The 15527-nt window shown below is 41.1% G+C and overlaps 1 protein-coding gene across 1 annotated transcript; it reads right to left on the bottom strand.

The window, feature by feature from the left end:
* Window positions 1-1457: 1457 nt before the first annotated feature.
* On the bottom strand, window positions 1458-15122 carry si:dkey-32e6.6 (extracellular matrix protein 2). The gene is made up of 10 exons (XM_044209739.1): window positions 13166-15122; window positions 12920-12996; window positions 12394-12648; window positions 12040-12271; window positions 11333-11448; window positions 9669-9801; window positions 9421-9578; window positions 9083-9222; window positions 3019-3345; window positions 1458-2072 (listed from the first exon to the last, which is right to left on the bottom strand). Exons 1-10 carry the CDS (start codon window positions 13374-13376, stop codon window positions 1895-1897), a joined length of 1827 nt encoding a protein of 608 aa, XP_044065674.1. The 5' UTR covers window positions 13377-15122; the 3' UTR covers window positions 1458-1894.
* Between the last annotated feature and the right edge of the window lie 405 nt (window positions 15123-15527).

The raw sequence follows: 15527 nt of genomic DNA, 5'->3' as shown, positions 1-15527 counted from the left end.
GCTAGCTAACGCAGCAAGTGCACCGCCTGTAAATTACGACTTCATGCACTGAGCACGACTCAACATTTTATGATTTTAATTATATTCATTACTCTAAGTGATATACTGTAAAGCGTATTGTGTCTTTGCACGGGGGGATTAACAAATTAAACAGACTTCTGCAACACTGAATTGCTGAATTGCTTGCACTTGCATCAGCTCTCATAAAATATTTAGCTTGTTGTTTTTTTCTCAGTGAGACTGCAAATACAGATATCATGCTTGTTGCAGCAGGATTTAGTGCAAAGCAGCTGACTACATTGTGAGTTTTTGGTGATAATACAGGATGAGAGGAATAAAAGGAAAGAGAGTTGTTGTTTCAGAGCAAACAATAACAGAGAGTGCAACAGGGTTTGTGCTTTTTCCTCTGGCTCCGTTATGTTCTCATCAAGACTGTACCTAACAAAGAAAGGTTATGGGCAAGGCTCTCATTCACATCACACTCACACCACAGAGCTCAAAGCATCTCTGAAGGGGCCAAGATCATAGATATGCTGAGACAGAAGAATGGTGCATTGTTAGTTATTTTGTATTTAACTGTGCAAGAGGAGGTAAGAGAGGAAATAGGCATTGGGAGAGGGACACACAGCAGAAGATGGACAGGGAGATACGGTAGTGGCGATAGATACACAAAGAGAGAAAGAGAGAACATTGAGATCTGGGAAGTCATTTTGTCAGTAAAGTTGGCAGGACACCAGAGCTCCAGTGGCTTTATTTCCCAAACGGGAAAAGAGCTCAGAACGTGCCCCAGCTCTCTGCCTTCCCTCCTTCTCTGTTTTAAATCTCCTTTCCTCTCTGTCTTCCAGCCACGTCATATTGGACTTAACTAGACATGAACTGCTGCTCTTCTCATCTTTCACTGATCAGCTTAGATACTTTCTAAGAACAATCGTTGTATTGTGTTTTAAAAGTCAGCTTGTAGTTTGTCCCTTAGCTCCACTGTGCTAACACGTTCCTCACCTTTTTCCCGTCTTCCTTAGTTCTAACCCAAATAATGGGCTGCTCCATACCTCTCATGTACACATACTTGTACCCCAGTTACTGCTCAAAATCCTACAGTGACTGACGTCACCTCTACATGTTTGGAGGCCCTGACTGAGGCCCCCCTTACAGTCAGAGTGACTCTATGTATTTTTGCTGAGCAGCTGGTGGTGGATGTTTATGTGGAACTCATCTGGTGATAGGAAACCTGCGTGATGTTTATATTTTCTTTCCTAATGGGCCCCTTAGGTTCATACTGTGTCACTAGATATTTTCAGGGACCCCCATGCTGCAATCCCAAAATCTGACTGCTACATGACCCCCTGGTATCCCTGTCACATCCAAACACACCTACTTTATTTCTACTTAGCCTGACTAAAGACTCCTCCTGTAAGCTCCAGACTTAGACTAGAGACACGGGTTAATCCATTTCAGTCTTCATTTTCTCAAAAGTATCACTTTAATACCTTATACTTTAATGAAAAGACAGATTAAAACCAGTGTTTTGAGCGGATCTGGATTCCACTGCAATGTATTATTCTTTTACACTTCCAAGAGCACTTTATATAATGATTAGTTCCATTACCGTGTAAATTACACAAACATTACAGTCATTTCCTTAATCAAAGATGAGATGTGAAAGAAAAAGATGGGTTTTGAAATGATAAAATGATAGCATTGACTGACTAAGAAAACTACATGAAGCTATTTTCCTGTAAACCCTGCTTGATGGGTTTGATGCACGAATGAGGTAAGCAGTGAAGGCAAATGAAGGATACAGAAAACCCCCAGAAAGTAGCTGTATGTCATGATGATGCACATGCGTATATTGTGGGTATGTATCTATCCGTGTATGTCTGTCCCACAGTGTGGTCTACTGGTCGTGTGAGTGCCCCTGCTGTGGATAGAGGACCAGTCCCTGAGCATCGGTGAGACAGGAGAAGGCATTTGGGGGAATCTTGTCCACCTCCAGCAGATTATTTTCCAAGTGGACCGAAGCCAAGGTGGAGCCAGAATTACGAGGGTGGCACACTCCCCACTGCCTCACCAGCCTGCAACCACAACATACAAAGACTTAAATTTAGACATACTACGCTTTTGGTGATCCCCTGAGTTTTCCACTATTGCTACCAGCATTGACATTTGTGGTTTTGAGTGAAATGTTTCAACAACTATTGGATGGATTGACATGAAATTTTGTACACACATGTATGTTCCCCTCAGGATCAATTGTGATAACTTTGGTTGTGCCCTGACTTTCCCTCTAGCACCATCATCACCTAAAACTTCTATTTGTCCAATACTTATGTTTATGACCCATTCAGCCTCAGCTGTAGTTTATGTTTTGTGCTAATTACCAAATGTTAGCATGCTAACATGCTACACACTATGATTGTAGCCATGGTAAACATGATACCTGCTAAACATCAGCACGTTAGCATGCTAATTTTCATATTTAACACAAAGTATTGCTGTGTGGTTCTTACATCACTTCAGGAAATCTCGGACCCAAGTGAAGAAATCAACCTGCTAACACTTTTCTACAGTAGTTGCCAGGTTTTTTGTTTGAGGTACATTCATCAATTTTGGCTGCTGACCATGATAACAAACAAGTCATATAAATCATAGTCAGAATTGTTGCTTTGGTCACCAAGGGTTACTGTGTTAGATCAAAGGGAACAAAGAGTCTGGTACCGTTCACAGACAGTAATAAGAAATTGATGTGACAACAAAAGTCATTGTGTTCCTCTTTGTGCTGAGGAGGACTGTTGTTGAAATGTCAGTTTGAATAAATGTATTTCCATAAGACACTGAATGTGCCACAATATTTTTCTTTGCCAAGCTCCTTAGAGTAATTTCTAAAGGGAGCTGCACTAGCAGAGCTAATGGTATTAGGAAAGGATTGGGTAACAAGCACGCAAGCATTTAGCTTATCCCTGCATTATGAAAATCACATAAGACTCTTAAAAACTGACTTAATAGAAAGTGCGAATCTACCTGATCTGGTTGTTGTCCAGTCTCAGCACCTGTAGGTTCTTAAACTGTCGAACGCAGCGAGGGACCTCCCCCAGATGATTGTTGTCCAATAGGAGCTCACCCAGTGAGCGGTATGTTCCAACAAAAGAGACTTGTTCAATACCCTCATTGCTCAAGGCATTGTGGGATAGATGGAGGGACTGTAGGCCGGGCCGCAAGTGACGGAACGTGAAGGCGGGGATGTGCCTGATGTTGTTGTGTTGGAGGGTGAGTTTACGGAGACAGCGAGGCAGATTCATTGGGACAGAGGTGAACTGGTTGTGGGACAGGTCCAAGGCTTCCAGAGACCTGAAAAGAAACACACAGAAGAATCATCAATCTCAGGCAGATATCTACAGGAAGACCTTCAAATGAAAATTTGTCTTTTTGATATTTTTTGCAATGCTAGCAGCAATGTCCACTGTTAGACGGTCGGTTGGTCCACCACTGTGGTCCAGACTGAAATATCTCAGCTATGCCATGGAATTGTCTACAGACATTCATGATCCCCAGAAGATAGATCCTACTGACTTTGGTGATCTCCTGACTTTTCCCCTAGCATCATAATCAGGTCAAAATTTCACTTTGTCCAATACTTTTGCAAATGACAAAATACCTGCAAAACGAATGACATTCCCATGAGCCTCAGCTGTACTTTGTGTTTAGTGCTCAGTAACAAATGTTAACATGCTGACACACATTACACCTGCTTAGCATGTAATGTTTTACAGGGCTCTAGATTAAATATAATAATGGATACCCACTTCCACTCTGATTCCAAGGATTTTCACTGCAGACCTCATGTTTTATAGATACTGGACTCCTGCATAGCGCTGTTGGGGAGGCAGGGAGTCAGGAGTGCAGAGTGGGAGGCTAGATTGCGGGGGATTCATGGGGAGCAGCAGGGGAGAAAATAATGGGGCCTGGGGGGTACATTGTAAGAGAGCATGACAGTTTGAGGGGGAATTTGTGGCTGAGTGGCAGATAAGGGGTATGAAAATGTTTGGTTTGCAGGAAAGAGAATTAACCGCCATAGAGTGAGGAACAGATATCATGGGTCTGAGGCGAAGATGTAGTACAGGGGTTCAATGTTTTTGTTTCACGATCCCACACAGCTGTTGTGAGTTTACAGCACAGCTCACAGCAGGAGAGGAACCTAATTTCCTGTTCTTCGGCCATTCATAGACCACAATGAAGAGCCAGTTGGCCCAGTGGCCAGCCAATAACCACACAGTGAAGTGAAATGGGGTCCAATGAAGAGAAAGAGAGTGAAGGGTTATGGATGTGGGAGACATGTGGCATCTGTCTGACTGATGTTCAGTGCCTCAGCATTTCTACTGCTTGTAAAGGTGACCTACAGTAAGACCTCTGCATTAACTCCCCTCCCTTGAACTTTACAACTCCCAGGTTACATTAATCATTGCATTGGTGGGTTTTGGGGGGATTAGGGCTATGGGTTAGGGTTTCCATGAAATAGATATGTGACAATGAGAAGGGGTTAAAATCCCAAAATCAATCAAAACGTTGGTACATTAAGCAATTTCTGATCATTTGTCAGTATCACAGGAAAGATTAGCACGAATCCTTCCTCCCTCAGTTTGGTTACGCAAAGTCCACAATAGACTTCAGGAAACCTGATGTTGGTTACATACCTCTCTGCTTAACAGAAGTGTAATAAAACATCAAATTAATCCAACCATAAATGTTTTACTGAAAAGGAAGTAAGACACAGGGGAGGGAGCACAATGACAGAGCCAACCCTCACTGAACACACAGTAGGCTTTTTGTTTAACCTATATATATTGTGGCAGTTATGCATTGCGATGAAAATATGGTTTCTGCTTGAAATTTAAACCCTCAAAAATATATCGCTCTGTCTGTTTCTCAGTACCAGTTAAGACCAGTTATGTGCTGCTGATTTGTATTCTAAATCTTTGCCAGGAAGCTCAGCAGCAGTCCACCACTGCTTAGAGCTCCACATGGTATTAATGAGCAGAGGGACACACAGTCCTCTTTTCTCAGAGTCCTCCACCCTCTACACTCCCACCCACTGGCACCTACACACCAACACACACACATGCCTGTGTACGTGTAACATCACGCGAAGAAGAAACACTAACGCATACACAGACAAATGAACATGCTCATAGACACAGAGATGTGCCAAGAACATGTATATACAAACACAAACGTATGCAATTGAAAATGCAAATTCACAAATAGATACTATACCTATATTCAAGCCCATAGGCACATACTCACATGCACTCTCTTTCCAAGATTCATATATTACTTCATTTCTAAAGCATTTATAGAGAGGCACAAAGCACTTACATAAAACCAAATGTGTTTGTGTGCACAGATGTGTGTGTGGCCATGTTTTTGCGCAAAATATGGCCAGGAGTAATCAAGCCGATGGTCTGCTCATCCTCAGGGCGTTGGGTTCTAATGGGAACCAGCACACAGAGGGTTTTGTCTCGCTCTCCTAAACACACACAGATACAGAAGCACAAGTACAATACTTACATATACACACGGTTCAATCTGTGCTGAGCCCACCGTGCCAGCACTGCACTTCGGCAACCTAACCAGTAGAGGTAATGTAGCCAGGCAGGCTAGACAGACCAAGACTGGACTTTAAAAAAAATCGAATGATGTATGGATGATGGCAGGACATGGCTTCAGCTACATCATGTCATTATGGTGTAGGCTTCTGTGTGCACTGAATTTATGAAACTGATATCTGGGAGTATTTTGGGCCATTTGTCACATCTGTCGAAAACAGACTGAAGCACATGTATTCAATTAAACACAGAATATGACTTTAATAATTTACTTCAGTGGTACATAGTGAATTGACTGTTCCATCCATTGTGAATATTTGTATATGCATGTGTAGCATACATACTTTTTCAGATAGAAAACACTGCCATTCCAAATATAATATGTTTGTAATCAAACTGCGTGATGCTTTAGCATAGCTGGTGTGTTCTTGCGTATGTGCACGCATGCTTGTTGTCCCATTTATGCAAGCTTATTACGAAACCAATTTGTGCTGGTCTGAAGATGAAAGAACTTTCTTTACAAGTCCCATCAGGCTCGACATGTCATAACATAACACATCACACAAATCTTTGGTGCGATGATCACTGAACCTGTGCCTACATGCAGTCAGTCTGAGCCCACAGCGATGATAAATCTACAAAGACATCTTCTCCAACAACAGCCGCTCTGTCAAAATGACACAACTAATTAAAACCAAATGGACAAAAACTGCAAAATAAAATAAGACACCACTTCTCTGTCACTTATTAATCAATACTGCCAATGTAGTTTTTATGGATCATTTTTAAGCTGATGACACATTTACAAGGCTATTATGTTAAGCTGCAGAACACCCTGTGGTATTAGGTACTTTAAGCAGAAAGTCCAGATTCTGATCATTTTCCCATTAAAAATGCTTGAGGGCATGAAATAAAAACTGCAATTGAAAACATACCACCCATAAAATATTATTATTTTGGACTTTTGGAATGAGTGATGTTTATGTAGCTCTTTAATTAGTGGAAGTAATTTAAAACATGTTCTGGTTCTGTCAGTGAACATGCAGAGATTGGAGTCAGGTCTGTTGGCTGGCAGCAGTGATGTGATCACAGTTTTGATCGACTAGAGGAAGAGTGGATATGGAGGCATGTAAGACTGTTATTTGAGCTGACAGGTTCATAAAGAGCCAGGAGAAGACAATAAACAGATGTGTGTGTGTCTATGTGTGTGTGTGTGTGTGTGTGTGTGTGTGTGTGTGTTCACATGTGCATGTGTGTGCTTAAAGATGGCAGCTGTTAGTTTTGCCCCTGAGGAGAGGCATTTACAGAAGTATTATTAGCAATATGCACTTAAAGTATCAAAAGTAAAAGTGTTATACAAAAAAGTTAAAGTATTATACATCATTATATATGTTATTATTTAGTTAGCCTTTTACTGTTATAGTCAGTTGAGGTGGGGTTCAAAATTACTTAATTACTTTATATACTGACTGTTTAATCTATAGCAATGCATGACATTTTATCGTTTTTATATTTTATATCTAAGTTGTATTAAGTTTGTTTTGTATGTAAAATCTTAATATAACAAATTAACTAGTAACTAAAGCTGAAGTGGAGTAAAAAGTACAATAATTCCCTCAGAGCAGAGGAAAGTATAAAGTACCATTTAATGGTAATACTCAAGTAAAGTACAAGAACCTAAAAACTGTACTCAAGTACATTACTGAAGTACATTTCCACCACTGGTTGTTAAGCATGTGTGTATGCTTACATGATGTCCGCACATTGGCAGCAATTGTAAACACACCCAGAGGAACACAAATTAGAGACAGATCTGGGATAAGTTCACAAAGTAAAAAAAGGGGGATGTGGGAAACAGAAAATCTAAATACCTATAATATTAGGTTATAATACATGCATCTATACATACACAAACACACAGTACTCACCACAGATGAGATATTTTAACAATGTAGATAATGAGGTGAGATGCTGGCAGTCGGCCCGGTCTGCCTGAGACAGATCCCAGGTCCAAACTGCACTCCCCAGCTCCCTGTAACCTCCAGTATCCTCCACAGTAGCCTCCACTCACTGAGCCCCAGCAGGAGGCAACAATAACACTGACTCCATGACATGGAACAGTAACCAGAACCAGCACACTCCAGTTTATTTTATCATTATGCAATTTACTTTTCATTCTCTTTCTCCCTTTTTTCAGTCTATTTCTCCACGCACTTCTGCTGCACGATGAATACATTTCTCCGCAAGTAGTTCAAGACTTTTTAATTATTATAGGTTTGCAGAATAACATATAATCCAACTACAGGGAGGAGCCTTGTTTTATGCCGCTCGGGTCTCGCAAATGACCTTTAAGGTATCAACTCCTGCTGTGTTGGTGTAGCTCAGGTTGAGATGAATTAGTTCACACTCTGTTGTCTATGCAGTGCTGAAGGAAGCTTTTAAAATAGAGGACCAGCTAATAAGCCTGTAGTGCCAATAGGAAGACTGCTGTTCTCGACACTAATGAGGTCAAGTGTCAGATGTCAAATACAATCGAGTCAGAGGTCAAACGAAGGCTCGGACTGCAGCCCAGTTGAATTTTCTCCATTTTAGTTTCACTCAAACTCTTCCTTTCTTCACATCATCTCTCTGTCCCTCTTTGGAGAAGGTTTTGTGTTTTACTGTTTTCTGCGATTAAAAGATCTCCTCTTTCATGTGATCATTTAGTTCACTCCAAAGTCCCTCCAATTGCACTTTCCTGTGTTTCTTTAGCATTTTCTTTTCCTCACTTTTCCCTGAAGCTCCCACTGTGGTTCACAAGGATCCCAGGGAGCAAAAAAAACCCACTGGAATTCACTATATTTAAACAACAACACACACACACCATCAGACACATTGAGACATACATACACAGCATGCCCATACAGGCACACAGTTGCCTTCAATCTCTCCCTCACACGCCTGCTCATCTAAGTACACAAGGTCAGCTGTCATAACTTCTGTGATATGTATGCATGCTTGTGTGTGCATGCCTGTGTGTGTGTGTGTGTGTGTGTGTGTGTGTGTGTGTGTGTGTGTGTGTGTGAGAGAGAGAGAGAGAGAGAGCGAGAGAGAGAGAAAGAAGAAGAGGAAAATAGAAAAAGAATGTGTCTGTCTTTGTGTGAATTAGTCAGTCAAAGACATTGAAATCATGGTCAGACGTGATGAAGAAGCTAAAGGTACTGATCTGGATTGTGTGTTTATGCACATTTTTCACATCATATCTAGTGATATTGATGATAGGAATAGTAATCTGAAGTAATCAGAAGATCTAACATCTTTTGATGGAAATGTGTTATTTCACATCTTTTCAGTGTCACAACCATCAACTGATAACTGCTTAAACATTAAAAATTATAACAAAAGTGTTCAAAATCCCAAGCAACACTAGTCTACCCTCTTGTGGCTGATGGAGAGACTGCAGATTTCTTTTTAAATCAAAAGCTCTGGATGGATGGACGTACCTGAGACGGGTCCAGGCTTGGGTAACGATGCTTTGCTCATGCAGCAGGTTGTGACTCAGGTCCAGCACCTTCAAATGGACACAGCCCCTCAGTGGCTCTTCTGTCACCTCCTCAATCAGATTCTCATTCATCTCCAGCTCCTACACGAACAGAAAGACACAGCTAGACAAGGATGTCTGATTTGGGGCATCAAGGTGACATAGTTCTTGTCCTCATGTTAGTGTCTGGCTTTCTGAAGTGATCCTGAGTCACTGACCCAGCTGGCTCCTTTAGCTGATCCTAACATTTTAAGGAGGAAGATGTTCCCTGCAGGATTCAGTAAAGTGATACCAGTGCACCTGAAGAGAGGGAGGAAGGCCCAGCGGGAGGAAACGGAAGCGGTTGTTGTCCAACTGGAGGTCCAGAAGTCTCTCTAATGGTTTGAAGGCTAGTGGCGACACACTGCCCTCATGGAGAGTATTCTCCTCCAGCTCCAGATTCAACAGGTTCATCAAACCTAGAAGGCGATAGTAAATAATATTATCATTATTTTCATACATAATGGACTCATACATTTGTCCTCCATGTACACAGACACAAGTCCTACCTTTGAAACAGTGAGGGGTGAGTGTACTGAGCTTGTTGTTGTTAATCTTGAGCTCCTCCAGAGATGGCGGCAGTGCTGGGATCCTGGTAAGCTGGTTGCCATCTAGGTTCAGCTTCTTCAGAAAGGTCAAGTTCTACATGACACGCAGCAAAAGGAGGGGTGAACAGGCCAGAAAGATAAAACAGACTAAATCGGTACTTCTTGTCTCAAAAATCCATAATTTTCCATCCCGACTTGCCAAGCAGGACACAATCACAGAGTTCACAGAAATACATCAAATGTGAGAATGTCAAATGTATGCATCTCTTCCATGTCATCTATCATATTGTATTTTTAGTAAAGCCACTCTGTTTGGCTCTTCAGTGGAAGCTGCTGTGGTTGATGTGTGTCAAGTAAAAGCAGTGGACTGAATCTTTTGCATTACCCCTCTAGCCAGTCCATCAGTCCTCTGTCATTACTGGGATGTGAGCACAAAATCTTCCTCTAAAAATAATTTCTTTTTATTCTCCACATCATTGGCTGCAGCTGTTTTCCAACAGGTCTGTCCAGCCAATGCTGTGAGAGTATGCTGATGGTGGCATGTAATGATTGGTCAGAGTGTGGTAGGCAGCCTCAGCGTGGTCAGGATCTGTGTTGGGCCTGTGGTCATTTAGAGGTTAGACCAGAGGTTATACTTAGAAAAGATTAGTTAATGCAGTTTTCAGTGCTCTTTTATTACTGTAATGATACAGGCTACAGCCTGTTTTTTTTTTTAATTAGATGCAAAGTGACTTATAAAACTGGCTTGTAACTTACACACTCATTCACATTTAGCAGGCTACAGATTCTCCACAAGAGGGAGCTTTTTGGGTCAATGTCAGAGTAATTTTACACATGCTAACCTACGCTTCCTCCAGTGGATATTTAACACTCAATTAAATACTCAAAATAGAAATTCAATTCAGCTTATGGCTCTCAACCATCATATTTTAGCTGTAAGGGTTTGTACCAGTTATTTCCCTTACCTTCGTATAACATCAAGTATTTTCAGGCACTTGACCATCACACAAGTGAGTCTAAGTGTTAACTGATTTTAATAACACTTAAGGATATAGTTCAAATTTGTAGCATCAAAAAACAGAACTTAGTAAACCTAAATTGCAAAATGTTGTCTCTTTCCCTTTGGGCTCTGCCTCTCTTATTTGTTTTTTCTCTTTTGGACATATAAAGTCTGGTTAGGACCCCCTCCTCCTCTCTCCAGTTCTAGAGGAGAAAAGACGCACGATGAACATTACATTTTGCAAGTATAAAATGTAGAATATAATAAACAAACACATAAAAAGAGCAGCATTAAAAAACAGAAACGACAGTCGTAACACTTGTTGCCTGAAGAAAGAGCAGGCTGGGCTGGTACTTCAGGTTTGGGACTGCAGCCTTGTGAATTTGTATCACATAGCACATACACTGTGTAACACTGAAGTGTTTTAAAGCAAGAACAGGAGTCTCTCAATTGAACCCTAATGTAATAGTGAGATCAAGCATGATTAAACATACAAAATACAACATTATAAGTGGGATGTACTTGCAGATGAGTATTAGACTGAAATGTTGAGACTGACAGTGAAGAAGTAGACAGCTGTGTTGGTTGGTGATTGATAATACGCACACAGAGCGGTGTAACTCACAGACACAGGGTTTTGGCTGAATGACTCATCCTCCAGTTTGTTTTTGCTCAGGTCCAGTGTGTCCAGGTTCGGCAGACCAGAGAGAGCTTGCAGATTGATGACTCTGATGTTGTTCTCTTTAAAAATAAATCACACGGTAAGATATATGATGTAGGACATGTAGTGGACCTATAAAGCCAAAGCTATATAAAGCAATTTGACATGAGTGTGATAAGGGACTTCACTTGAACTTCACTTGACCCACAGTTCATGTCACGTTGACATATCGGTGCTGGAACTTTTGTTTTGCCGTTGATGTCAATAATATAATCAATCGGTGAACTTTGTTGTTTTAGTTTTTGGTTTAATGATTCGCTATTTTGACCTATACTTTTCTTTCCAAATACTATGTACTACTGTTAAGGCATTAAAGTGACTATAACAGCAAATCATGAATAAACATAAATGCATAAATGTTTAAAAAATAAATACATAAAATACATGGCTAGTGGCATCAAAGTGGCAATTAGAGCTACCTTAATGAATAAGCTGATTTAAAAATAAACCAGTTCATAAGTAATCAATTTCACAGCTGTATTACTTTTTATGGAGTCCACTTCTATTTTGTACCATCCCACTAAGCACAAACATGCTCATTTTGTATGATCAATCTACCACCACAACATACACACACACACACACACACACACACACACACACACACACACCTGCCATGTCCAGCTTTGTGGCCTCCAGGTTGTGGATGATTGGCAGGTGAGTCATGCCGATGCCCCTGCAGCTGATTTCTCTGTCAGCAGTCTGACACTCTCTGAGAGGAGATTCTGTAAAGCCGTAGTGTGTTTCTGTTTGATTGCTGGGAGGCTCAGTTGCCTCTTCTTCTTCTTCCTCTTCCTCCTCCTCCTCCTCCTCTTCTTCTTCTTCTTCTTCCTCTTCCTCTTCCTGACACAGAAAAATAAAAAATAATTACATGACAGAAAATTGCTTCATTAACTCAACTGGATGATTCAATAAACTGAAGCAAAACAACGGCCTTATTTGTACAAAAACATGTAAACCTCTACCTCTTCCTCCTCCTCCTCTTCATCATCATCATCATCATCATCATCGTTGTCTTCATCATCATCATCATCATCATCATCATCATCATCATCATCATCTTCTTCTTCTTCTTCCTCCTCCTCCTCCTCTGCTTTCCCTTGATCCATTAGCCGCCGCTTTTCAGCATGAAGCTCCTTCAGTACAGCCATGAGAGCGCTGGTCTCCTCCTCTCCTTTTCCACGCTTCCTCCAGCCCATTAGGGGTCGCCCCAACCCTGCCTACAATAATACAATAAATCACTTGCATGATTCACCAAAGGAGTAAATCAACGTACAACAACAAAGTCTTAGACCAGAGTATGACATGGGTTTAAAAAATCGCCCACATGGAAGATAAATGTGCAACCTTTTGTTGTTTTTTCTTTATTTATAAACATGCATGTCTGTGTTCACATGGCAGAATCAAGTGCCATACTATTCTATATGCAGTTGCCTCCACTGTAGCTGCATGTTTCCTCTTCCCCCAGGCACCTCTCCTTCTTCTACCAACCTCCAGCTTCCTGAAATCAACTCTTTGATGCTGCCCTGCCTCCTCTGCCTCCATGTGGGGATGTTCATCCTCACTCTCTTCATCACCAGTCATAAAGCAGAGCAGAATTAAAGACAAAGAAATAAAAAGTTAGTTTTTCACTATAAGCTAAATACCTTAAAACTATTTCAGTTATTAAAGCATTTATTAGCCAAATTCATGCAGACAGAAACAGGCAACATTTCAAAGACAAAAACATCAGCATACCAGCAGGGAGAGTTGTACTTGAAACATATGTATCTAAGAAGGTCACTCCTCTTTCGATTCCAGGTGGATGAACGGCTGCTGTTTCTAATTCAGGTGTCTCAGAAGAGGTTTCCAAGTATGCATCCACGGCACGCAAAGAGTTTAGGCTTCGCCCTGATAAAGCTGTGCCACACAGACAAATGAACATGATACATGTCCTTGGCATCTGCATTGTTGGATGTTTACTCAATTTAAGCTGTTTCAGTTGGAGAGAGAAGTCCAAAACTTTTAGATCTTCAGGGCCGAAGTGTTGACAAAGCAAATCCACAGAAGGTGCGGACAGTCACGCCAAAGGGAAGAAAGTCAACGTGAGAGTTTACACAAGAGGATTACTCTCCAGAAAAGCGTACAATTTGAGATTATGAACGCTTGTAGTGAAAGCTGTGGTGCAGTTTCTCTGTTGTGAGTTGGCCAAAAGTAGTACTAAACCATATTGCACATGCCCCCAACTCGGAGTGAATGCTGAAACGAAGAAAGAGCAAGACGGTGGGAAGGAATATCTAGGAGGCGGAGAGGTAAAAAAATAAACTCTCACATTGTTAATAAAGGCCCTCGTTCATCGTACCATGAAATACACAGACCCGCCCTGCTCCTCCTCGTCTCCTCACCCTTTCATAACTGTCTGCTAACACTAGGTGGAAAGCAGGGATTTGTGGAGGAGATGGGAAACGGACAGGGAGCAAAAGATAGAAACTGGAACACAGTAAGTTTCATATACCTGTGATACATTCTAGTTGGACATTGTCATGTGGGTTGACACATGAATTTGTGATGCCCTGTCAGTGTCTGTGTGTTTTTCTCTGACTGATCTTGGACATTTTCCAACAAGAGACAGGGTTATAGACAGTTCAGGTCAGAGTCAACCTTGTTGGGCCAAGCTCCACTAGCATCTATGTATGAAAACAAACACAACCTCTGAGAAACGAACAATGAGCCCGTCTTTACATTCTGTACATACATATTGTCTGTACGCACATACACTGTGATGCTTACACATGTATTCTGGAGTGTGTGAGCACCACGCTAACTACTTAGCCAAGCAGGTGCCACTCAACAGATTTGAGCCAAACTGGGATTTTCACTGTGGGGTGAAACCTGCTGACAGCCCCTCTTTCTTTACTCAGTAACCACACATACACACACACACAATCTGTCAAAATGTGTGTGCATGTTGTCATGTCCTAGACAACAGCTTCTGTGATTAACAAGATTCACTGACATTAACATTTCTAATCATATCCATTAGATCAAATTTATATAATTTGTCATCTGGTATTGTTTTTCTGCACCTGAAACTCAGCTGATGAGACTGAGACAACAGTAGAACCCAGACATTTTCCAAATGGCACATTGGACAACTTAACACTAAACACTCAGGTCCTGATGTGCTCTTCCAAGGTAAATACTGATGTGTCCAAAGACAATTCATTTAAATCTTGACAGGAACATGCAGTAATCCACTGACCACATTCAACCCATTCCCTAACCTCACTCTGACAACACACTGGATTAACAATTTCCACTGCAGAAGCCTAGGATTCATCCAACATAAATAATTCATCTTCTCCTTCAGGTCCAGTCAGTGGTTTAGGACACAAAGCACTTTTTAACCATCTCTTGTTCTGTCTCTGCCATCTTGTCACTCAGAATAAAGATATCAGTCTGACCACTGCCAGCTCTACAACATATATGGCACACATCTGTAAATGCCCTATGTGGCAAACAAGATTAGGCATCAACAGCCACGCTAGCAGCCCTGTGAGACTGATGCCAACATGCTGTTTAGCAGGTATAATGTTGGCTACATTCACCATCTCAATTTAGTGTGTTAGCATGCTAACACTTGCTAATTAGCAGTAAAAAAATAATAGCTTAGGCTAATGTTTTTAAAAAGTATTTGTCATAAACCAAATTGGACAAAGTTAACCTCATTATGAGACATTTCACTTAAAACCACAAATGTGACATCAGGGTGGCACTAACGTTAGATAAAAAGACACGCTGTCAGCAAAATCCTTTGGACGCATCCTCTGGGCACAATGGATACCTCTGCAAATTTCATGGAAACCCATCTCAAAGTTTGTGAAACTTCACGTTAATCCTTATAATAGTGCTTGCAGAAAAGAAAAATTCAGGGGTAGAAGTGGGTAGAATGTTGTCTGGGAACCGTAAATGTCAAAAGATTTGGTGCCAATCCATGCAGTAGATGTTGAGACATGTCACTGGATAAGTGTAAAGTGCACACTATGACCTAGTGGTGGCATTAGATCAAAGGTCACATCACCAAAGTCAATAGGCTTGATCCTTTGGTTACCATGAATAA

The sequence above is a fragment of the Siniperca chuatsi genome, linkage group LG10 (genome assembly GCF_020085105.1).
Source record: "Siniperca chuatsi isolate FFG_IHB_CAS linkage group LG10, ASM2008510v1, whole genome shotgun sequence".
Lineage (NCBI taxonomy): Eukaryota > Metazoa > Chordata > Actinopteri > Centrarchiformes > Sinipercidae > Siniperca > Siniperca chuatsi.
This window is presented reverse-complemented; position numbering and strand designations above follow the sequence as displayed.

What these genes read in the sequence shown, in the direction of transcription:
- si:dkey-32e6.6 (XM_044209739.1), bottom strand. Translation starts at nt 13,376, where the DNA reads ATGCAGATGCCAAGGACATGTATCATGTTCATTTGTCTGTGTGGCACA. An exon ending in AAGTACAACTCTCCCTGCTG is followed by an intron (nt 12,997 to 13,165) that starts GTATGCTGATGT and finishes CTGGTGATGAAG; the next exon opens with AGAGTGAGGATGAACATCCC. An exon ending in TCAGCCAAAACCCTGTGTCT is followed by an intron (nt 9,802 to 11,332) that starts GTGAGTTACACC and finishes CGTGTCATGTAG; the next exon opens with AACTTGACCTTTCTGAAGAA.